The 22,875-nt window shown below is 38.2% G+C and overlaps 2 protein-coding genes and 1 long non-coding RNA gene across 3 annotated transcripts; all 3 read right to left on the bottom strand.

The window, feature by feature from the left end:
- Positions 1–295: 295 nt before the first annotated feature.
- LOC130710576 (probable inactive DNA (cytosine-5)-methyltransferase DRM3) lies at positions 296–8,531 on the bottom strand. The gene is made up of 11 exons (XM_057559895.1): positions 8,374–8,531; positions 7,386–7,540; positions 6,612–6,708; positions 6,433–6,476; positions 4,736–4,843; positions 4,407–4,505; positions 3,362–3,461; positions 2,977–3,089; positions 2,442–2,541; positions 2,151–2,230; positions 296–1,734 (listed from the first exon to the last, which is right to left on the bottom strand). The coding sequence occupies exons 2-11, from the start codon at positions 7,533–7,535 to the stop codon at positions 436–438; spliced, it is 2,190 nt and encodes a 729-aa protein (XP_057415878.1). The 5' UTR covers positions 7,536–7,540; positions 8,374–8,531; the 3' UTR covers positions 296–435.
- A 1,262-nt stretch (positions 8,532–9,793) lies between these two features.
- LOC130711158 (YTH domain-containing protein ECT4) lies at positions 9,794–15,063 on the bottom strand. The gene is made up of 8 exons (XM_057560656.1): positions 14,843–15,063; positions 13,719–13,788; positions 13,439–13,582; positions 13,267–13,340; positions 12,734–13,183; positions 11,837–12,382; positions 11,513–11,725; positions 9,794–10,759 (listed from the first exon to the last, which is right to left on the bottom strand). Exons 3-8 carry the CDS (start codon positions 13,521–13,523, stop codon positions 10,130–10,132), a joined length of 1,998 nt encoding a protein of 665 aa, XP_057416639.1. The 5' UTR covers positions 13,524–13,582; positions 13,719–13,788; positions 14,843–15,063; the 3' UTR covers positions 9,794–10,129.
- Positions 15,064–17,166: 2,103 nt separating this feature from the next.
- Positions 17,167–19,237, bottom strand: LOC130715011 (uncharacterized). Its single transcript, XR_009011540.1, has 3 exons — positions 19,150–19,237; positions 18,314–18,349; positions 17,167–17,439 (listed from the first exon to the last, which is right to left on the bottom strand). It is a non-coding gene; the product is annotated as an uncharacterized LOC130715011 (long non-coding RNA).
- Between the last annotated feature and the right edge of the window lie 3,638 nt (positions 19,238–22,875).

The raw sequence follows: 22,875 nt of genomic DNA, 5'->3' as shown, positions 1-22,875 counted from the left end.
GGGTTGATCTCATAGTTAAATACAAAGGTAAGAAAATTAAAAATTTGGGTTATTCTACAATATGCATATACTAAATGACCACATGAAATGGCTCGTCATTGTCATACACTTAAACCGGTGTCTGATTCAATGAACATTGGTGTCTACTGTCTACCTTAGCTTTTATTGTTTCTACCATTGATTTTGGCAATACTGTGGTTTTTCACCATGGCTTTATTCAGACAGTGATCCACCATGAAAACAGGATAGAGCAATAATAATCTATAATATCTCTACTAATGCATTAACTAACATATTATAGATCCGAACAATACTGCTAAAATTTCCTGCATTGAAAATTTTACATGATGTCACAATTTGTAGCAGCTGCCTTTGTCAAGAACAGGGCATGCAACCAAAGCATATAATCTGACATAATTTACAACAAGATCCGAGTCACATTCTTTCACACAAACCTCTTACACGGTGCAAAACACGAACACATTCATGAAACACTGAAAAATCTACAGATGCGATACTTTCACCACCCCTAGGACTTGGGCTCTGATAAATTACCAGGTCAAAGCCACCCAATTTACTAATTAGGCTCTGAAGTTTTTTACTAGTCAACTTCTGAATCTCTTCAATCTGAACCAAAGTCCCCGTTTGTCCCGAACTACGCCACCACCTCTCGAGAATCCTCCTCTTTTTCTCAGAAGTCTCAACTGAGACGACAGCTTTTATTTTAATACCAAGGCGGTGCAAGGCAATTTCTGCTCCACCAATTCCACTGAAAAGTGACAACATAGTCAGTCCACTAGGAAAAACAGGTTTCAAAACAGAAAGATGATATCCCAATGTGTCTGTCTGGAAGCAGTATTTTAGTGATTTAAGTCTTTCGGCCAAATCACTCTCGACAGAACCAACGTGATTCGAAGGGTAGCCTAAGATAAGCTCCAAGTGTTCAGGCTCTACCGGACCCAGTTTGTATTTACCAGTCCACACAAGATTCAATCCACGGCAATAGCGAAGAATGTCTCTCTGCTGTTCAGACGAGGGTACTCCGCCAGAATCAGCTAGAAACTTTCCTAGCCTGTCACAAAGTTGAGCTACACCTCTAGTTTCACAATTGATGCAGCTCAACTGCTTTCTTGAATCCCAAGGTGGCCACCATTTCTTTGTCCGCGGAAGAACATCCTCAATGGTCATAGGTGGCTTCGGAAGGATGTGGAACCTGTTTTCAACTGGAAGATTGTGTATATAGCCTTCAATTCTATTCAAGGCTGAAAATAACTGATTGTTCACAAACTCAGGTTCAACACCATATAAGAACTGAGACAATTTTACCCATGAGTCGTAAGATATGTTAGCCACGTTTCCGTATAGAAAAAATGGACGCTTCGCTGCCATACTATTCAGAGACCTCGATGGATTTGATTTGTTAAGTTGCGACATTCTAGCAACAACAGAATCGACCTTTTCTTCCACCCAATAAGGATCAAAAGAATCGCTTGAATCATCATCATATTCATACTTGGGTCTTTTACCTCTATCATTCTCCGCAAGATCAAAATATCCCATGTCAGAAACAGCATTGGGAATTTCATCAATACCCTCTTCCTTCACCCTTTTACCATTGTAAGTTTCCTCCAAGTTGACCTGCCTTGATTGTGAAGGTTCATCGCTAAAATCCTCAGGTTTCACTTCCGCTGTATCATACATATCGCTATGTTGTTCCTCTTTGATCCAGGGATACTAGACAAGCAAGAAAATTCATCATTCAATAATACCTCAATGATTATTATTACTAAATAATAACTGGGGACAGTACCATTTTAGTCTACCATATGCCAAATATGTCCTTAACTTCATTTAATAGGTTTCTTAGCACTACTGTTGATTTCAGACATTCATACAACATTTAAATAAGAACATAATATACATATAAAAGCAAAGTTCACTCATTTATGTGAAATTTTGATATTGTAAAATTATTTCTACCCCTAAGTTTTTCTTTTGGTACAGTTCTGCATACTAGTTAGCACCTGACGACATTTTTCATGAACATTGGATATTTGAAACATATCCATGCAATGATTATCATAGTTAAATTCCAGCATTTCAATATAAAGGACTAAACACAAAGTGAAAAACAAATAATAAAATCTCACCTTGTATTCCATTACATAATCAATCCCATTTTGTTCTGCAAAAATAAAGTTTGCGAGCTCTGAAATTGGAGCCTCTGGACCTGAAAAATAGCCAACTAGTAAGTTCAAGAACCTGAGACTAAGAGAAAACTGGTTAGTCTTGATAAAAGAAATGATTACATAGCATTTTCGAAATTTAAAAAAGACAATGATAATAGTTCTATTCTGATGATGTCAACTAAAGATAAATACTTTTCAAAGGCCAGACTGCGAACCTAATTTCACAAAAAATCATCTTTCACAATTACTCACCTAATTTATCAACTGCTGAGGACACTTCACTCTCGGAGAAGCCCATTTCAAGCAAGTAAAGTGTTTTAGCCATAATTCCATAGAGTTTTTCATGGCTAACCTGTGATCCCACAGGTCATAAAAATTAGATGCACAACAAATAGCATTATAAAATACATAATTTAACATAATAAAAAGACAATTTCTTGATAGGAGAATAAGTATTATGGATATGGAATACATAGAAAGAATATAGGTTTCATCCAAATGGAAAACGTACGCGCAAAAGAAATTAACATCCAAAATGGATAGGTTTCATGAAAGAATATGTATTTTCTACTACAGGGAAACTATACAACACTAGAATATCTAAGTCTTAAAAAAAGCAAGCAGAGGCTATAGCTGTGTCCTCTCTTAAAGTTAACTTGTAGAAACATGGTCATTAGCTTTTTGTATAATGCGTAATAAAGTTGAGTGTTAACTTAAAAAATCTGACATACAGAAGCGTAGTAATTATCGAATGAAAAATCATATTAATTGGGTCAGATATATAAACCTCATTCCTACTATCATAACAGATGACGTCATCATCTGTTTCCCTTTTCATTTTTTTAGCAATCTGGGCAGCAAAGATGAAGTCCACCAGCTCAGGAATTGACGCTTCATCACCTGAAATGAAACAATGAATCAAGAAATTCTTATTCATGTAAGTAATTCATAAATGCAGATGAACTTCCCTCTGTATTGAATAAGTATAAATGATATGCCAAAAAGTTATTTAGATCTCTGACAATCACTGAAAACACGCCCATATTAAAAATGTCTACAACCTGGGACATTGAAAAACTTGCCTGAATTATTCCTAGTTAGAAGCATTATTTTCAATTTTTTATTGTATAGACTATAGAGCAGCTGGGCAGGTAATATGTACATTCACATACCGAGTCTATTGATTGCAAATTCAACTTCCTCCAGAGAGAAATTCATCCTCAGCAAGGAACCTCTTTTATCATCAATAACATCGTCAAGTTCACCAACCTCCTGAGATAAGATTATGTGAAAAGAATCAAATCAAATTAAGGAGTCCCATTGATAGGTTCAAACATGTGTACTCTAGGAAAAGGACTAGAGTGTGAACTGGCTAAGAGGTTAGGGACTGGAAATGAATAAACAATTAGTTAGTTAGTTGCCAGCTGTTGCCAGCTGTAGGCAGTTAGAGCAACTGTTAGTATAAAAAGGGGAAGCTAGCTTGCAGATGAAGCTATCAAAGATTAGAGTTCAGAATTCTGGTTGAGGAACCAGAGAGAGATTGAGGAATCTCTAGGAACCCTAGTTTCACTATTCTTCCCCTTTTCCCCAATTTTCTCTGTAATCTTCCAATTCCTTGAATCAATTCTCAAATTGATTCCAAGTTGTAACCTCAGTTTCAATTCAATAATATTCATCTGATTTACCAGTGTTATCACATGAAACTAGAAAGTAAAATTCACTACCAAGCGCAATTAAGAGACTAAATGCCAATTGATAATAAGAAAAGGATGAAATATATACTACATAGTCAATTGTCACCCTAGACAGGAAAGGCAAATGCTGACCACAACTTACAGTGATGGATGGTATATGCAACAAATTTGGTGTGACACTGACACCACATTAATAAATCATGCGTGTGGTAACCAATGATCGGAAACGGAAAAAAAAAAACTGGAATTTTGGTTATCAGAGTACATCTGAACATTAAAAATAATATTAAACCGACACACAGTGGCAGATTACTGCAAGCACATGTTTTTTGACATTAATAGATCAGAAGAACCAGCTGGTAGTAAATGATTATGGTCAAAAGCAAAAGTAATTATAACATACAATAAAGCAAAAGTAACTATTCTTTAAATTCAAGTTCAACTATGCAACTACCATGATGATACCCTAACTAAATTTTGTAATGAATGATCTGACGTTCCCTGAGATATAAGAAGCAAGTACCTCTTTTGGTTGATTGACCATGGAAATTTCGGGAGAATCCTTATCATCAAACAAGCTATCCAGTGAATCAGAAGACAGTGAATTTGATTTTTGAAGATCCTATATAATTGCAAAGCAAGTTGAAAAGGCAGTTCAAATTTACATAAACCAATTTAAACAGAATTAATCCTTGCAAAGGTGAAAAGATTTTGAAAGTTAACTTTTCTGACATAAAAAACTACGAGAAATATGGATAAGTAGAGACAGTGTACAAAATGGAAACTCGAATATCCACCCTTAAAGGATCAAAATTAGGGTTTTTTTTTGGGGGGGGGGACACACCAAGTTACCTCTTTTGAGTGACCAGCAGGACAGACACTTGGGGCACTTCTCCGGCCCTTGCTCGTATTAAGGGAGCCTTCCAAGAAATCTGATGAGTCACCATTGGATTTACGAGCCTAATACATTGGAAATCAATAGGCAGCAATCAGAATATTCAGTTGAAAGTTTGGAGAGAATATTGGCTGCAGTATTAAGAAATAAAAAGAGCAAACACAACCGCAGAATATCACAAGTTTCAAAAGATCATAAAGTGAAGCAGTATTTTATCCTTGTGTTTTATTGATCAACACTAAATATAGTGACAGGTAAGTGAAGAATAACATATTAAATTATAAAAAAGTAAATGTTTGTTTCGGTCCTCTAAAGATGTACACCAGATCACATGAGTCTTAACTTTATAAGTGCCATCAAATTGGTCTTTCAATGATAACTAATGTCAACAATTTCATTCTTTTAATCACTGATTACAATTAAAGAACACATTTATAACAGAGGACTAACTTAATTATATGGTACCTAACTTGAAAGAAAAATAAAACTTGTACTTTTAACTGTTACAGAAAAATGAAATACAAAGTTTTCTTTGACGGAAAAGATTATATGTGAATCAAGGAGATTGTTATCTATTTCATCAAAGATAGGAAGTCATCTGATAAGATTATACCTCCTTTGATCCAAGTTTATCGCCTGAAAAAGAAGAATTTCAGGTCTGGAACCACCATGGGGGGTGGCGCAGCCACTACTGTGGCCATGGAGACTGCTGAGCAGCCAAAACAGCAAGGAGAGAGGGGAAATACGAATTTGGCAGATGGTTAGAGGCAGTTACCAGTCTGTAGTTATTAGGTGTTAGCAGTTATTAAGTGTGTAAGTTGGTTATTATGTGTGTATGTCAGTTTGAATTCAAAATAGAAACTGCACTATGCAGTTGTATAAATAATAGATGTAGCCTATTAGATGGTTGTCCAGAAAATTATAAGTGTGTGGTAGTATGGAGAGAACAGGCTCTCGAATTCCTGCTGTATTGTACTATTCCCAGTAGAGATTCTTCATCTCTGCAGTATCAATAATAATTATCCATTATTCTATTCCCTTATCTTATCATCATCTCTATATTATCAGTATTTACAAATCTATAAATGTATCCTGTCAAAAGTTCAATGATCTAGCAGTTACAATATGAAACCCCTTTTAACTCTTTCAACACACCCCATCAAACTGGCTTAGCGGAGGTTGTTTCCACACTAGAACCAGTGATTACAAATTTACATATTTGAGCCTTGGCGTAACCGATTAGAGTTGCTGACATGGGGATAAGGGCTCACAGGTTCAAGTCATAAAACCAATCTCTGTATTGTAAAGTAAGGCTACCTATAAAAGATCAACAATGAGTCTAACTCTCTCTTGAACCCCTTCATTGTGGGAGCTTTGTAGCACTTGCTGCCTTTTTTTACCATTTTCTACTATGCATAAGCAACATGAAATTTCATAAATATGCTCATAAGATGCTTATTTGAATCAACCAGGTATAATCGTATCTGTCGCCGGAATCAACATTTCTCATCACAATGAACATCCAGAATACAATTCAGCTTTTACCACTATTTGAAAAATTAAATAACTGAATAGTTTCCTATACGACAATACTCAATCAAAAAGTGTCCCAAGAATGAATGCCACACTGTATCATGTAGTTTCCTCTACTTACGGATCTCAAGAGAATCTCTAATAATGTGTCAGAGTTTCCTTCACCTATATATTCAAAAGAAAATAATTAGAACTGTAGACTGTAGAACTTCGACTGGCAAAGTGAAATATATTAGATGCTCATCAAATGTGCCATGCACTTGGTGAAACAAAAAGGCATCTTACTAGAACATAAATTACCATTTTCCTCTATGACTTTATCGACAAGGGAGGGCAAGAATCCCATTCCAATAAAGAATGATCGTAGTTTGCTTCCAGATGAACTAGCAACGTTGTCCTAGTAATAATGAAAGAAGAACTTAAACACAAGTAAATGAATATTCAATCAAGAGAACCATTTTCATAAATGTTATATGCTAAGATACATGGTGAACATCAAGATAATGCACGTACAAATAAAAAGAAGTAAAATTGGCATGATTAGGATTATCTCACAAGACATTTTGTTAGAGATAGTAATCAAATTTCATTTTAGGCATGTACCTTATGGTTTAAGCTTGGGAAGTGAAAAGTTTCTGGGAAAAATCAGATGCCTCCCAAGTTTCTTTTAAGCATTCTTTATTAAAACGTTTTTTTAAAATATGAAACACAAAAACTATGTAATAAAAGAAAACATGATACGCAAGAAAAATTCAAAACTATATCAAAATTAGTGAACTTATAACTACACTAAATTAATGAAAATAGAATTTAGAGATTTAAACCATGGAGATAAAAACTAGTAAATTATCTTCATAAACATATACTAATACAAATATAGTTAAATAATTTGATAAAATTCTGCATATATGGATTGGATCCTTTTCAATATTGGATCAGAAAACCGGTCCAATCCAATCCAAAAATTGTTTTTAACTTTCAGTGTTTTTAATTGATTTTTTTTATTTGCACTTGATTAGGTCAATTTATGAAAACCCCCACTCAGCATGTATGAATTTAGCATTGACGGAATACCCCAACATCCCTCGAAAATGTAGTCGTATAAGGTGGCTCTGGCAGCTCATAATCCAAGTCCTCCTCGAGTTTCAGCTCAAAATCCAAATCGTCCTCAACTGTCAGATCCATACCGTTTTTGCCTCCTCTTCCACTTGAACTCCCTGCCATTTCACCTGTATATATAAGCAACAGTTACATTAGGGATTTATAGTGGAATGACTTGCATACATCCAGTGTTGATAATTGCAGATGGCGGTGAGTCATGGTGGAAAGCCAAATCCCCGCCGCCATACATGACAAATAATGGCATAGTATGGCAGGATATCAGCCATGGCGGACATTTGATAACACTGCATACATTATACGAAAACAGAACATTATCAGGAAATCTAGAAGGCCAGTCCCATTAACTCTTGCACTGTGCCCCTTCCCTAAAATTCAAAATCAAACTCAGTGTTATCAAATAGCGGATATCGCGGCGATATAGTGTAGCCCTCTGAGAGCTCACTGCTATCTGCTATTCACCGCTCTGAGGGCTTGACATAGCGGATTTTTGGCTTTCCACTATTTTCCGCGATTCGAGATTAACAACACTAATCAAACTTGGAGTGAAGTAAATAAAGTAATAAGTATCATTTCAAAAGTCTGACCATCATTGAACAAATGCTAGCAGTGTAGCATCATGAAACCACTATCATAAATCATAATATACAGAATTGTTAATTATAATTTGTGTTTAATTTGATGTTACATTTGGGGTGATTAATTAACTTTAGAAACTGAAAAACGATTCTTGAAATTCAAAATCTCTTATGACAAAATTGAATTGAGAATGTGTCCCCAGCTCGAATGTGAAGCCCTTAACCCCCAAAGGGGAAAGCACGGTTACTGAACCCAACCGCGGGTTCAGGTGCATGCAAGAATCCGAATTTGGAAAGAATCAATGAACAGAGAAAGTCGAGTGTGTGAAATTGAAATGCATGTGCAATCGGAAATGGGGAAATACCTGATCGGAGCGCAACCGGTGGCGGCGCGTGGCGAAGACTCGCTTCAACCCCAGAGTGAAGAGAACTGGTTCAACTGAACAGAGGAGAAGAGAAGAAGAGTGATTTCCATTTTACGGTGTCAGTGAAAGTAGAATGACCTGATGAACACTACACGCGTGCGTTCATCTGCAACGCGTCAAAGTGGATTCGTGGGTCCCATCATCATGTCCCAACTAACTATTCCTGCTAGCATGAGCTACACGTGACAAGGAGATGGGCTCCTATGGGCCCATTTACCCACTTCCACTAAGGCCCAGTAAACTATAGTCACCTCAAACTAGTCCAAAAGTAATTTACAAAATAAGTTAAAACAGAGGGTAAGGCTCCTATGGGAAAGTGAGTAAGGTACTAGTGTATTGTCATTATTGGTAATAGTAACACTATCACTTGTCACTACTACTACTATACATACTTAGGGGTGTCCGCCAATCCCCGACCCGAACTGAAACCGTGCAAACCGCTCAATTTTTTACTCATTGGGTTGGCTTGGGTTGGGTGTGAGTTTGGATGGATGGAAAAATTGGGTTCATATGAGTTTAGTCGATCGGTTTCGATTTGGGTCCTGCACCGAACGAGGAACGAGCTAAATAAATACTTGAAAAAAATATAGAAGCTCACCATACCAATCTATTGTTCACGTGCATTTTCAGTTCATTCCACAGTGACTTATGCGTCTACGAGTACATTTACACAATCAAATTTTAAATTCTGATATCCTTCTTCTGAGGCTTACTTTATGTCACTACTCCATGTCAATTTAAAGCAACTTGTCTTTTTCTATTGAATAGTCTTGTCACCCGCATCATCTCATTTCCCATGAGTGATGTGAGCTTCCCATTTTAATTTTATTTCCATTTTTTTATTATGCTAAATTCAATTGCTAGTAGTGATAGGTTTCTAATAGCAAGTGTATGAATCATGACACAGTGGTTGTGAGATAGGGATATTGAAGGCCATTTTACTACTTCTCAATGTGTTGCAAGCTCTGCTGCTCTCGGCCAATATTCAGGCGCCGCGGCCTTCTGACCCAGGAATTGAAGATCAAAACATTCCTATCTCTTAAATTCTTAAGTAACATTTAATAAATAAAATATTTAACTTTTACATATAAGTTCTCAAATGGATTGACAATAACTGGACAGGCAACTTTTCTGACATCCAGAAAATCTAATTTGGCTTTAATCTATTTTCTCAAGAATACTTGAACAGAGCATAATCTTTTTCTACAGTTCATTCTAGATGAAGGAGTAAACGTTGGATTGATTTCACTACATGCTATACTCCTAATGCGAAGCTTACATTAATTCAGTCGATGCATTTTCTCATTTGAATACAAATCAAACTAAAACACATTCCAATAAATAAAACAGAAAGAAAATCTGGAAAAACATAGCAGAATTACATAAAACGATGGTTGAGTAGGGAAGTTTAACAAATTCGAAACACACTGGATGAAATCTGCAACGAAGAAACCCTGATTGCATATTGATCTTGACAAGACAAAATATGGAAGAGGTTACACTAATCATTTCAATCTTTTTTGTATCAACACCTCTCCAGAGATCCACCCACAGGGTATGTTGTATCTAATAAATGAAAACAGTAAACGAAGATTGAAAGAAACCCAACTTCCCAATTGCAATAAAATCAGGCAGATATCAGTCCATCTTTCACCAGAGAAGATCCAAACAGTGCCTTGACATCCATAAGCAAATTCTAAGGATTAGACCCATTTTTAACTCGAGTACCTTTGTCTGGCTTTAAAGCTCTAGGATCAAGTGGGATGCTCCCAACCTTCAAAAAACCAGAAGACTCACTGAATCCATTAACTCTGACTTGCATTGAGCCTACTGTGACAACGTCATTTGGTTCCTTATTAGCAACACCATTGCTGTATGGTTTAGTCTCGGTCTGTTTTGGGGTAATGGTGACTGAACCAATCTTTAAGACAGAAGAAATATCTTCCCTGTCCACTAAACCTTTCTCAGCCTTCTCATCCGCAGATGCAGCCTTCTCATCCACAGATGCACAAGTGCTGGTGACATTAGAACTACTAACAATACGATCGGCACTTGTAGTTTGTTTAAAGCTATCAGACTCATCATCCATCTTTGGATTTTTCACAGCACTGACTGGAGGGATGTTGGTGACAAAATTCATTTTTTGAGGTGGTTCCAAGGCTGGAACAAATAATGGACTCTCAAAGCTCTTGAATAGCACCTTAGCTTTCTCTTGCTCCATGATTTTCTGACGGTTTTCATAATAAATGAAGTCATCAAGCAAAGATGTCTTCAAAGTATGACTTTTGAATACTCTCAGCATTTCCAGACCTTTTCTATACGTTATCTGCACAGGAGGAATGGGTATTTGACAGTCAAAATTATAATAATCATCGAGGAGAAAAGAAAATACAACTGAAAACCCACATAACTAAAAAAAGGCCGAACAAAACCAAATTTTACAACAGCTTACTCAACATAAAAAACACTGAACCATCACCAAAACGGCAAAACCTTTTCTTGCTAGGTGACACAAGTACATATCAAATGATGTCATAATATTCTGTAATCAATCAACTGCAATGATAGAAGATTCAAATGTAAAGCTCTCATGATGGCTTGACCTGTAGTTTTCCTTGCCCTCCCCCTTCCCTCTACCTATAATCTACTAGACTATCCTTCATTTGGTCTAACCATGCTTAATACTGGTATTTTTACAAGTCTTCTCCACACATGTTAACCATCTAATACGAGACTTTTTTTGGAACATTTCTAAGAAAAGACAACAACTTTTGTTCTTATGGGGAGTTACCAACCATAATTAAAAATATATAAAAATAAAAAACTCACAACAAATTCAATCAAGACAAAGAGTATGATAATCCCAAAGCCTCTACATAATCAATCAACCGCGTGCATATTTCTGCAAGTGGGGCTCTACATATTTAATAGCCCAAAAAGGTTTACCATATTCAAAAATTCAAACAACCATTTTACACAGAGCAAACAGGTTCAATGCTGTTAAAGTTAAGGCATTTAAGTTAAATGCTTAAGAGCACACACATCAGTTCAACATTAATAAGTAGACTGCTGAATATACCTCTTGTGTGTCTCTGCTATTAGTCACAGGCTTGTTCTCGTTGTTCTCTAGTATAATGTGCCTAAAATTTCCATTAGGCACATCTTTTACGATGTGCCACTTCAAAGGGAAGCTCCCATTCCATTTATCCTGCTGCCAAAAGTCCATATCCTTATTGAAGTCAACAGGACCAACCATCTCAGCGACCCCACAAAATTGACCACTGGCATTAACCTATATTGAAGAAAAGATCAGTATGACCATAGAAGGGAACAGAGTCACAGCTGCATGTAAGCTTTAGATATGCAGATCACAAAGAAATACATCATGATAACGAAAACTCACAGAAAAGAAAAGAAAGATAGGGCAGCCTCCAGATTTTCCTGCAGCTATTCTCCTAGCATCTTCATATGCACTCTGCAGCTTCTTGTTTCCATGTGTTGTCGATGACCAAACATTATATTTAATGCTTTTATGCACATCATCTTCACTGTATGATTTTATAACAAAAAACTTTGCATTTTCATTGTCAATAGGGAAATCTTCCCTATTATATTGATCCGGATAAACGATGATATTCTCTTGTGCGTTATCACCTCCAGACTTGGTTGTATAGGCTTTCACAGGCAACTGATGTTTAGGCCTACTAGTTCGAGGGCCCCGATTTTGCTCACCCAAAACATCAGAGCTTCCATTTACATCACTCAGCACTTTGCCAGCATTAACCTTTGGTCGTAGTTTAGCAAATGCAGACTGTCCATTAGTATTAGAACTGTAGTTAGAAAATCTATTACTCAACGGTGGGGCTACTTTCAGTTGATTGTGATGGGATAAAACATTCCCATTTGAAACAGTATTTAAACGCTGGATTGAGGCATCAGCGCTTTGAGCCTACAAAAAGCAAGAGACAAACACCATCAAAAAAACTAAATAAAGTTTTAATTTTTCCTAAGAGAAGCTCCACTTCCAAGTTTAGAAGAAAACAAAAAAAAAACAACAAAGAAAGTTGAATAGAATCAAATTATAAAGGACCTCCAAGAAGTCCCCAAAAAATAAATTCATAATCAAGCCATTACCCCTTCAAATATATAGCAGCACGTAAAAGGTGAAAATATTGAACTAGCTAGAATCAAATGAACTAACTTCAATAAAAGATAAAATGATTCTCACCTAAAAAATTAAAAACAAGAAGTGGGCTTGACATACTCATTCAAAAATAGCTTAAAAAGGGAAGATTCCTACCTGATGGAGAAAACCACTGCCAGAAACACTTTGATTTGTGAAATCATTCTTTACCCCAGCATTAGCTTTTGGCCCTTCTGATACCCTGGCCAAGGAACTTGTCTGATTTGATAATTGTTTAGAAGAGTTCCGAGTAAAAGAACCAGAAGCTGAATTGAACTTATTTTGCAAACCTCTTCCATCAGGTCTACTGACAGAAGCACTGTTATCAAATAATGAGTCAATAGAACTATCAAGGTAATTGTCCGGTTGAACAAGAGGAATATAAGGAGACGCAGAAACAGGGTTTTGAAAATTGGGGACAGAGTAATACTGCTGCACTCCTCCAAATGAACCATCAACTTCGATCATAGCACCAGGAATATAGGGATTGTATGGATTATATGGAGACTGTGCAAATCCATAGCTAGGTGTATAATATACATATGGGAAGTTTTCATTTTGTGCACCCTGTCAAAGAATCAAGCATTAAGATTAGTTGTGCACCCAGCGTATGAGACACACAAACACATCAGTCAAGGAGAGCTACTCACCGTGTACTGAATATCCGGACCATCTAAACCAAAAATCCTATGGTGGTCCTCCCATTCCCCGGGTGTCTCATATCCTAACCACAATAAATAACAAAGAGTCAATACGATGGTAATAAATTCACCTTTATGCAAAGTAAACAAAAGTCATTAGATAAAATGGTCTTCGATTTACCTGTACAGTAGTACTCATAATTGGTGGCAGCAGGGTAATACAAGTTCTGATCAACAACAAACTCAGGGGCTCCTTCGTTAAACATGGCTTCAAGTTGTTCAAATTTGGGCTTCAAGCGAGTTTAAACTAGTACCTTCCTTCAATCTGAAAATCAACATTAACAGCAACCACATTTATTGTTTCAGTAACTCAGAGATGAGGTGTCTAGAATACAATAATGTCAAGTCATAGAAAGGAGACCTAATGTGCCAAAAAAAGTCACGAAAATTCTTTAACTTACCAGATAAGAAGAATTTGTGATTCTAGTTTATAAGAAACTATCACAAATTTCAATGCCAGAACTGCCACCACTGCAAAAGAGATCACATGAAATAATATTAACATGACAATCCAAAAAACATTGACCACAGAGAATAGAACTACCCATAAGCACGGGTTTTCATCAATAAGCAGCGGATTCGATCAAATGATGAATGCAAAAAAAAGGTCACAAAACACTTCTAAATCTGGAATGAACACACTAAATCTCAGCAATCTTCAAGCAGAATAAATGAACTACACACAGTCATGCCAAGACAATGCAAAATAAACATTGTATATTGTAGATACAGTAATGGAATCGCACTTCCCCGTGAAAAAGGATCTCATTACACACTGTCTCACTGCCTTATATACCACTACAAACAATTACAAATCATAAGGAGTAAATTTATGCTTATGCTACACTTCACAGTGTCTGGTCTTCGAACCATCTATGATATACCCTTAAAAGCTTGCAAACTGCGCTAAATAGTAAATACCACCAAATTTACAGTCAACAACTGAACATGGCAACAGCCCACCCCCCAAAAAAGTTGAACAATTGCTTACAACTGAACATGGCAACACCCCCACCCCCAAAAAAAGTTGAACAATTGCTTACAAGTGAGAGAACACCCAATACAGTAGAAACAGGTAGAGAAAAGGTATAGCTCACTGCTCAACAGAATACAAAGATAAAACTTTCATGCTTCATTCAACGAAAATACATAGAAAAAGCAATTAATAATAATCTGAAAACCCAGGAAAAAGAGATCATGAACGCGGTTTGACTTTTAGCTCGAGAAATAGGTCAATAACTTCACAGATAAGAAACCAAATTAATCAGTCCCAAATACAAAACCCTAACTCCTTACACATAGAGAACAAGATTCAGAAAACCCACTCCCAAATTCGCAATCAAGCACTCATGAAACAGAAAGAAGAGTGTAAAGTAAACTAACAATGAAAGCACAGAAAACGCATTAATATTCTGTAGTAGAGTTTTTGCGTCGACGAACAGAAACAGCAGTGAATCGATACAAGCAGAGGCAGAAACAACAGAGCGAGAAGAAAAAGAGAGAAGCGAAACGAGGATGGATTTACCTGAAGAAACAGAAAAGGAGAGAGGAGATGGAATCAATCAACACATGATTGCGACAAAACGACGTCGGAGAAGCCGAACGGCGAAGAGTGAGAGTTCTGGAACATTCTGACGAAACCCTAGCAGAGACTAACACAGAGAAAGAAGAAGAAGAAGAAGAACCCTGAGCCTTTGAAAAGGGCGGTTTCGTTGTGTTGAAGAGAAAATGAATTTTTTTTACCAGCGAGAGTGTGTGTGTGAGAGATAAAGAGAGAGCATTTCGTAATTTCCCCTTTTGATTTACTAGAATGCCCTTTGTACTTGGTATTTGAATTGTGGAACGTGAGTTAAAGGAGGGGTGGGATTGGAAGATGCCAACGACGCCGTTTAAGCTGCTTGCTATGTACGCATTGTAGTGACGGTCGTGACCTGCGGAAACTGTCTAAGTGTGAGTATCTGGATTATAGAGTAAAATTAAAATGAGCTTGGTGGCGTTGCTTCACCGATAGGAGACAAGGATGGGGGAGTATTTATTATTTAATTACTCATCAACCCAAATATGGACTATGTTGACTAGTATTTAAAATATCTTCTTAAGGAAGGAATCAATCACATTTCAATAGTGCAAATATAAACCAACTACACATTATTATAGAATGAATATTCGATGTAGGATGTATGTATCAAAAAAATATATAGAATGTTTTTCAATTCGAACCAAGTCAATCACCCGATTAGTTGGTACCATATTTTTGTTATTAACTTTTACATGTACACATTTTTTTTTACTTTAATATTTATAGCTCTTTTATACTTTTATCTTTTTTTTACTTTAATATGTATAACTCTTTTATACTTTTATCTTTTAAAAATTATTTCGACTAGTTCAGACATGAGTATGTCTCACTTATTTATGATGTTAAGCTTTTGTTGGAGTGCGTGTGACTTGTTGAGTTCCATCGTACGTTGAGGGAGGGGAATGCATACACTGATTTCTTAACCAAGCATAGTGCGCGCAAAGGAAGAATGTTTAGGGGTCATCTCGTCCATTCTTGAGGGCATGACCCACTGGTAATTGTTGATGCTATGGGAGTCTCTTTTGTGAGACCTTAGGCTAGGTCTTGTGCTTATTTTATTTTCTTTTTACACAATGTATTAAAAAAACTTGGTCATCAAGTGTCTTATGCTATATTTAGGGTGGACTATGTTTTTGACTGTCTGGAATTTGTAAGATAGATGACTTTTAAATTTCGTGTCTCACTAATGTAAACTTGAAAACTTATCCCTTCATCTTAATGAATAGTTGAGTTTAAGTCATCGCCAAAGTTTGCGCTCCGACCACATTACCTTGTGCCTAGTTGGGTCTTATGTGACACGTCCATGGCGACAGTGATTGGGAGATGTTTGAAACAGTGTTATGACACAGGGAGATAATAGTTGTTTTTAATCAGGAATTAAAATAGAAGAATAAGGGGATGAGGTGATGAAGGGAGTGAAGCTATGAGTAATTGAGGCTTGGATTGGTGGAAGAACGGGTGAGGAGGGATGGTGTGATGAGGGGCACTATAAATGTTTCATATGTTACTAAAACCACATAATTTGCAGTACCTACACTAGACTCAATTTTATTGAACATTAAAATAAATGGACACTAATATCTTTAGTGTTTTTCGTACATTTAGAATATTAGGGTATTCAATTTAAGAGAAAGTCATATTATTAATGAGAGCTCACACTAATAGCAATACTTACTAAGTTAATCTCCTGAGTAGTAAATAACATTTGTAAATAACAGATCCTAGATGTAACATCTCCTTGAAAGTAATTTTCAAAAAATGTGACATGTAGAGTAGCGCTTGTATACCTGCCAGTTGCCAGAGGAGTGCTAGCAACACTCAGGAGGTATACTAGCATTTCTTATACTTGCAATGAAGGCAAATTTTACATGCAAAAGTTTGAGATGTAGCCCGAGATTATAATTTCAACCTTTCAGGTTCCCACTAGGGTGGGTAAGTTTTATTTTGGTCCACCGGTGGACCAGGCCTACACACCGTTTGATTTAAGAATCTTGGAATATTCTTTATTTGAATGGCTAGGATTTGATGATGATAAAAGGGCAAAAGTGGAAATACACCCCTCCCTTCTTCTTCTCCATTTTTACTGGTTTTGCAACCTCCTCCGCCACAACCACCACCTTCCGCCGGAGCATACCCCCGCCCCTGTAACACCCCAATTTCTCAACTGAGGAGTCACATTAGTAACCTAACAAAGTCTAAGGACCAATCTGCAATCCCTAAAAACCAAGGGAATTTTTTTTCTGTAAAACAACTAAACACTTCGGCTAAAAGGTTGGAAACATACCATAACTTTATTTAGATAACTTGTTTCCCGATATACAGTAATAATAGTTTACAATACCATAAGTAAGGTTCGGAATAAACATGCGCACTTTAACAGTGGCGGAAGCAAGACTTTAATAACAGAGTTCTCATAAAGTAAAAGAGACTCCAACATAATCCACAAGAAGAGAAGCAAAGCTGCTTCTCATACCTCTACTCCACCGCTTACAACTCGATCTCCAACTCGAGTAGCTATGCCTCGGCGGAAGGATCTCCATCGCCTAATAGCGTTAAGCGCCCAAACAACAAGTAGCAAATAGAAAGGGTTAACTCCATGCAATTACCATGTATAAAAGAGAAAAATCATGCTGTTCGAATTTAATTACCTGGCATGGTAAATAACTAGCAACATAACTCAACTCATATATCAACAACTTAAACATAAATCGGACTCAGATAATAATAACCTCAACAATGTAACATCAAATCAGATATCAATAAACCAATACGAAAATCCAACAACATAGGGTCAGGTGTTAGTTCCCTATAATGCAACTATATGCTGCTAACAAAATGGATCGATCAATATCGTCTCTCAAGACGGGACAATGATAGGACACACCTCCTCATCGCCACTTATAACGTCATACATGACGGGACAATCATAGGACACACCTCCTAATCGCCACTTAACGTCACACAAGACGGGACAATCATAGGACACACCTCCTGATCGCCACTTAGCATCTCGCAAGATGGGACAATGATAGGACACACCTCCTCATCGCCACTTAACGTCACACAAGACGGGACAATCATAGGACACACCTCCTGATCGCCACTTAGCATCTCGCAAGATGGGACAATGATAGGACACACCTCCTCATCGCCACTTGACTCAAGCCCTATATGCCAAGTCAGACAATAACAAAGCCCACCCAAGGACCAATCCAAAGTAACCACATGTTCCATCCACTAGGAAGCAGTAACGACAGAAACCAGTAAACGGCCGAAGCCTCTCAGAAAACATTTTCCAAATTCAGCATAATAATCATAATCATCTGCCAATCAATATAAACATCTTCATCTCAAACACAGGCAGTGCGATAAAAGCATGCAAGACTCAAAGACGCTCTAAAACCGAGTTACCCTTACCTTCGTGAGTAGAAGTTGGGCATGGAAATTGCGAACCTAGAACAAAGAAAACACAATCATCAACACAAGCTTCACTAGGAGCAACACGATCTACTAATACTAATCGAAATCGTAAAGAAAGCCTCTAAAGCTTCAGAGTTCCTATTTAGGCACAAATTGACAACGGAGACTTCGTTCGCTAAAACGAGCATAACTCGAGCTACAGAACTCAGAATGACACGAAACCGGCGCCAAAATTTCGACAATTGAAAGAGCTACGCAATGGCTCAAGTCATAGAGACCCAAAAATTATTTTTGGACACGGTACCCAAGCAATTAGGTTTCGGCCACTATGGAAAATAGGGTTTTCGAACTTTTTCTTCGATCTAAATCAATTCACAAGGTAGTTTTAGGGTAAAACTAAGGCAAAGAAATTGTCGGAACAATTTTCGGACAATCGGGTCGAAATACGACTATCCAGGGGCATTTTGGTCCAAAATAAAGGCTCAAAACTTCAAAGTTATCAGTTCGGAAAACAAATTTGACAGCAACGATCCTCATGATATCCGTGACAACAAATCCTAAAGGCACGAAGTCAGATTAAGTCTTTTCGACAATAAAGTTTCGAAATGTGAGACAAAAAGAGTTTTGAGTCAATTTTTCAGATCCTGGACAACTGAATCGCAATCAGAGTTTACTGACAGAGGTTTTAGACTCAGGGGAACATAAGGAACATAACCCAAGCGAGAAATCAGAGAAATCGGACAATTTTAGAAAAAGCTCAAAACTTAGAGCACAGAAACGACTTCAGAAACTCAGCAGAAACAGAAATCAGAGGCAGGATTCATGATAGTTACCTCGATACCTAGAAGTAGGGACGAACTGCACGAAGATTGGTCAAGTTTTCGCGGAAATCTCCTCCCCCCTTGCTCCCCACGAAATCAGCCACAAATGGAAAGAAAATGAGAGGATTTTGCTTTTTCGCGCTATTTATAGGCGGGTGAAATCGCGGGAAAATGAAAATTTCGCGATTCCGATTTTTGCAGCACGATCACCGAGAAATTCTAAGAGAGATTCTGGCGTCAGAATTCCAGAACTCAAAACAAATATCTAGGATTTGGGAAAAACGATATCGAAAAACTCAAAAGCGGTGTCGGTTAATCTGCCCCGAAAAACTACTTTTTGCTGTGATGCTCAAACGACAAAACTTCCAACTGAAGAAAGATTGGAAACGTCGAAACAAGTCTGGCAACATGGACGGAATCTTCGTTAGAAGTCCCGAATAGAAAAAGTCTTCATCCATTGCTCGAAAATAGGGTTTCGAAGCAAAGAAATTAGCGTCGGCGGACATCCGAAAAGTGAAACCTATCGTGCGTACAGTCCAGAGTTCCGAAATGAAACGCTGGTCGAAGGAAAAATAAAGAAAATCTTTAAATTTTCCAAGGATTCGAAATCTCACTTAAAACGTTGCTCTAAAGCGAAATTAGCCTATTCTGGACACGCTTGCCATAAGGCGGGTGTGCAGACGACTCGCTCTAATTCCTAAAATGACTACGCAACATTCCTCAAGCAATTCCTGAACTTTCTTCTTCATTAATCTTTCTCAAATATCAAACTCCTGTCACGCTTACACTGATTCTACGCGTGAGTCGGAAATTAGCTTGTTCTGAAAATTCAGGTCTTACAATACTACCCCCCAAAAAGAAAGTTTCGTCCTCGAAACTTAAGGCTCAGTGAAGAGTTCCGGATACTGTTCCTTCATCCTCTCTTCTAGTTCCCAAGTAGCATCGCCCGTGACTTGGTTCCAAATCACTTTTACCAGAGGAACCTGCTTGTTCCTCAACTGCTTGATCCTACGTTCCTCAATCCTCATTGGTGCCACTTCAAAAGACAAGTTGTCTCTAAGCTGAATATCATCTTCCTTGATGATGTGAGAGGGATCAGGAATATACTTCCTCAATTGTGATACGTGTAGCACATCATGAATCTTGGAAAGAAAAGGTGGCAACGCAATCCGATAAGCTACTTTACCGACTCGCTCGATAATCTGATACGGTCCAATGAACTTCGGTGTCAGCTTCCTCGACTTTATCGCTCTTCCCACTCCGGTAGTTGGTGTCACGCGAAGAAACACATGGTCTCCCGCCTCAAACTCTAACTCTCTCCGTCGTGTGTCAGCATAACTCTTCTGTCGACTCTGTGACGTCCTCATCTTCTCTTGTATTTGCTTCACTTTCTCAGTAGTTTGTTGTACTAATTCAGGTCCAACGAGAAGATGTTCGCCATCTTGAAACCAACATAAAGGAGTTCTACATCTCCTCCCATACAAAGCCTCATAAGGTGCCATTCCAATACTAGCATGAAAACTGTTGTTATAAGTAAACTCGATCAACGGCAACAGCTCATCCCAGCTTTCTTGACTATCCAAAACACAGGCTCGCAGCAAGTCTTCCAATGACTGTATTGTCCTCTCTGTCTGTCCATCCGTCTGAGGGTGATAGGCAGAGCTCAACCTCAACTTCGTCCCAAGCGCCTCGTGCAACGCCTTCCAGAAATGCGAAGTAAACTTCGGATCTCTGTCAGAAACAATACTCGATGGTACTCCATGAAGTCGTACAATCTCAGCGACATACACTTTTGCAAGTGCCTCCACATTGAACGTGGTCTTCACCGGTATGAAATGTGCTGACTTCGTCAGACGGTCCACAATGACCCAAATGGAATCAAATCTCTTCCTCGTAGCTGGCAAAGCTACCACGAAATCCATAGAGATACTGTCCCACTTCCACTCCGGCACATCAAGTGACTGTAACATACCCGCAGGCTTTTTATGTTCTATCTTCGCCTTCTGACATGTCAGACATGCCGCCACAAACTCTGCTACATTCTTCTTCATTCCTGGCCACCAAAAATTCAACTTTAGATCTTGATACATCTTTGTCGATCCCGGATGAATACTCAATCTGCTCTTGTGACCTTCGTCAAGAATCATCCTTCTCAACTCCATGTCCAATGGTACGCAGACACGTCCTTTGCAACGCAGAATGTTGTCGGTTCCTACCTCAAAATCCGGCGCTTTTCCCAAAATGATCAAGTTCCGTTTCTCGATCAGCTCCTCATCTAACAGTTGTTTCACCTTGATCTCGTTCAGAAAATCACTAGTGATCGTCACCATCCCAAAGCTCAATTTTCCAGGTGTCACTTGCATACCCAAACTGAGGTCGCGAAAAGTCTCGATAAGTTCCAATTCCTTAATCATCAACGATGAAACATGAATTGTCTGGCGACTCAGTGCGTCTGCTACAACATTTGCTTTTCCTGGGTGGTACAACAAAGTGAAATCATAGTCCTTGATGAATTCCACCCAACGCCTTTGTCTCATATTCAGATCCTTCTGATCGAACAGGTACTTCAAGCTCTTATGATCACTAAAAACAGTGAAAGTGCTCCCATAAAGATAGTGCCTCCAAATCTTGAGCGCAAATACCACAGCCGCTAACTCCAAATCGTGCGTAGGATAGTTCCGTTCATGTATCTTCAATTGCCTTGAAGAATAAGCCACAGCCTTTCGGTGTTGCATCAACACACAACCCAAACCTTGGTACGAAGCATCGCAGTAAACCTCGTAGGGTTCCTTCTCTTGTGGTAATGTCAGAACTGGCGCGGTCGTCAAACGCTTCTTCATATCTTGGAAACTCTGTTCACAATCCTCTGTCCAAGCAAAAGGTTGGTTCTTCCGGGTGAGTTTCGTCAATGGTCCTGCAATCTTAGCAAAACCTTCGATGAATCGTCGGTAATATCCAGCTAAACCGATGAAACTCCTTATATCTGTCACAGTCTTAGGACGCTCCCATGCAAGTACCGCTTCCACTTTACTGGGATCCACAGCAATACCCTCCTATGAGATGACATGTCCTAAAAACTTTACTTCTTCGAGCCAAAATTCACACTTTGTCGCGTTAGCATACAGTACCTTATCCCGAAGAACTTGTAATACTTGACGTAGATGTTCCTCGTGTTCTTCACGATTCCTCGAGTAGATCAAGATGTCGTCGATGAACACCACAACGAAGCGATCCAAGAATGGATGAAAGATCCTATTCATGTAGTCCATGAATACAGCTGGTGCATTCGTAACTCCAAACGGCATCACCAAGTACTCATAGTGCCCATAGCGTGTCCTAAACGCCGTCTTTTGAATATCCTCATCCTTGACTCTAATCTGGTGATATCCCGATCTCAGGTCAATCTTCGAGAAAATAGCAGCACCCTTCAACTGATCCATCAAATCGTCAATCCTTGGCAACGGATAACGGTTCTTTATCGTGACTTTGTTCAACTGTCGATAATCCACACAAAGTCGCGATCTTCCGTCTTTCTTCTTCACAAGCAGCACTGGCGCTCCCCACGGAGAAACGCTAGGTCGGATAAACCCCTTCTTGGTTAAATCTTCGAGTTGACTCTTCAGCTCAGTCAGTTCTGCCGGTGCCATACGATACGGTGCGATTGATATAGGTCCAGTGCCTGGGACTATATCAATTGTGAACTCCATATCTCTGACCGGAGGTATTCCAGGTACGTTC

Source organism: Lotus japonicus, chromosome 4 (genome assembly GCF_012489685.1).
Source record: "Lotus japonicus ecotype B-129 chromosome 4, LjGifu_v1.2".
Lineage (NCBI taxonomy): Eukaryota > Viridiplantae > Streptophyta > Magnoliopsida > Fabales > Fabaceae > Lotus > Lotus japonicus.
Note: the sequence above shows the minus strand (reverse complement) of the source record. Positions and strands in the feature narration are given on the sequence as shown.

Excerpts from the sequence above, each read along its gene's own strand:
- LOC130710576 (XM_057559895.1), bottom strand. The coding sequence starts at position 7,535 with ATGGCAGGGAGTTCAAGTGGAAGAGGAGGCAAAAACGGTATGGATCTG. Across the intron at positions 3,462-4,406 it reads TGGTCAATCAACCAAAAGAG|GAGGTTGGTGAACTTGACGA; the intron begins GTACTTGCTTCT and ends ATCTTATCTCAG. Across the intron at positions 2,231-2,441 it reads CTCAGCAGTTGATAAATTAG|GTCCAGAGGCTCCAATTTCA; the intron begins GTGAGTAATTGT and ends GCTATTTTTCAG.
- LOC130711158 (XM_057560656.1), bottom strand. The coding sequence starts at position 13,523 with ATGTTTAACGAAGGAGCCCCTGAGTTTGTTGTTGATCAGAACTTGTAT. Across the intron at positions 12,383-12,733 it reads GCAGTGGTTTTCTCCATCAG|GCTCAAAGCGCTGATGCCTC; the intron begins GTAGGAATCTTC and ends TGCTTTTTGTAG. Across the intron at positions 10,760-11,512 it reads ATAGCAGAGACACACAAGAG|ATAACGTATAGAAAAGGTCT; the intron begins GTATATTCAGCA and ends CCTCCTGTGCAG.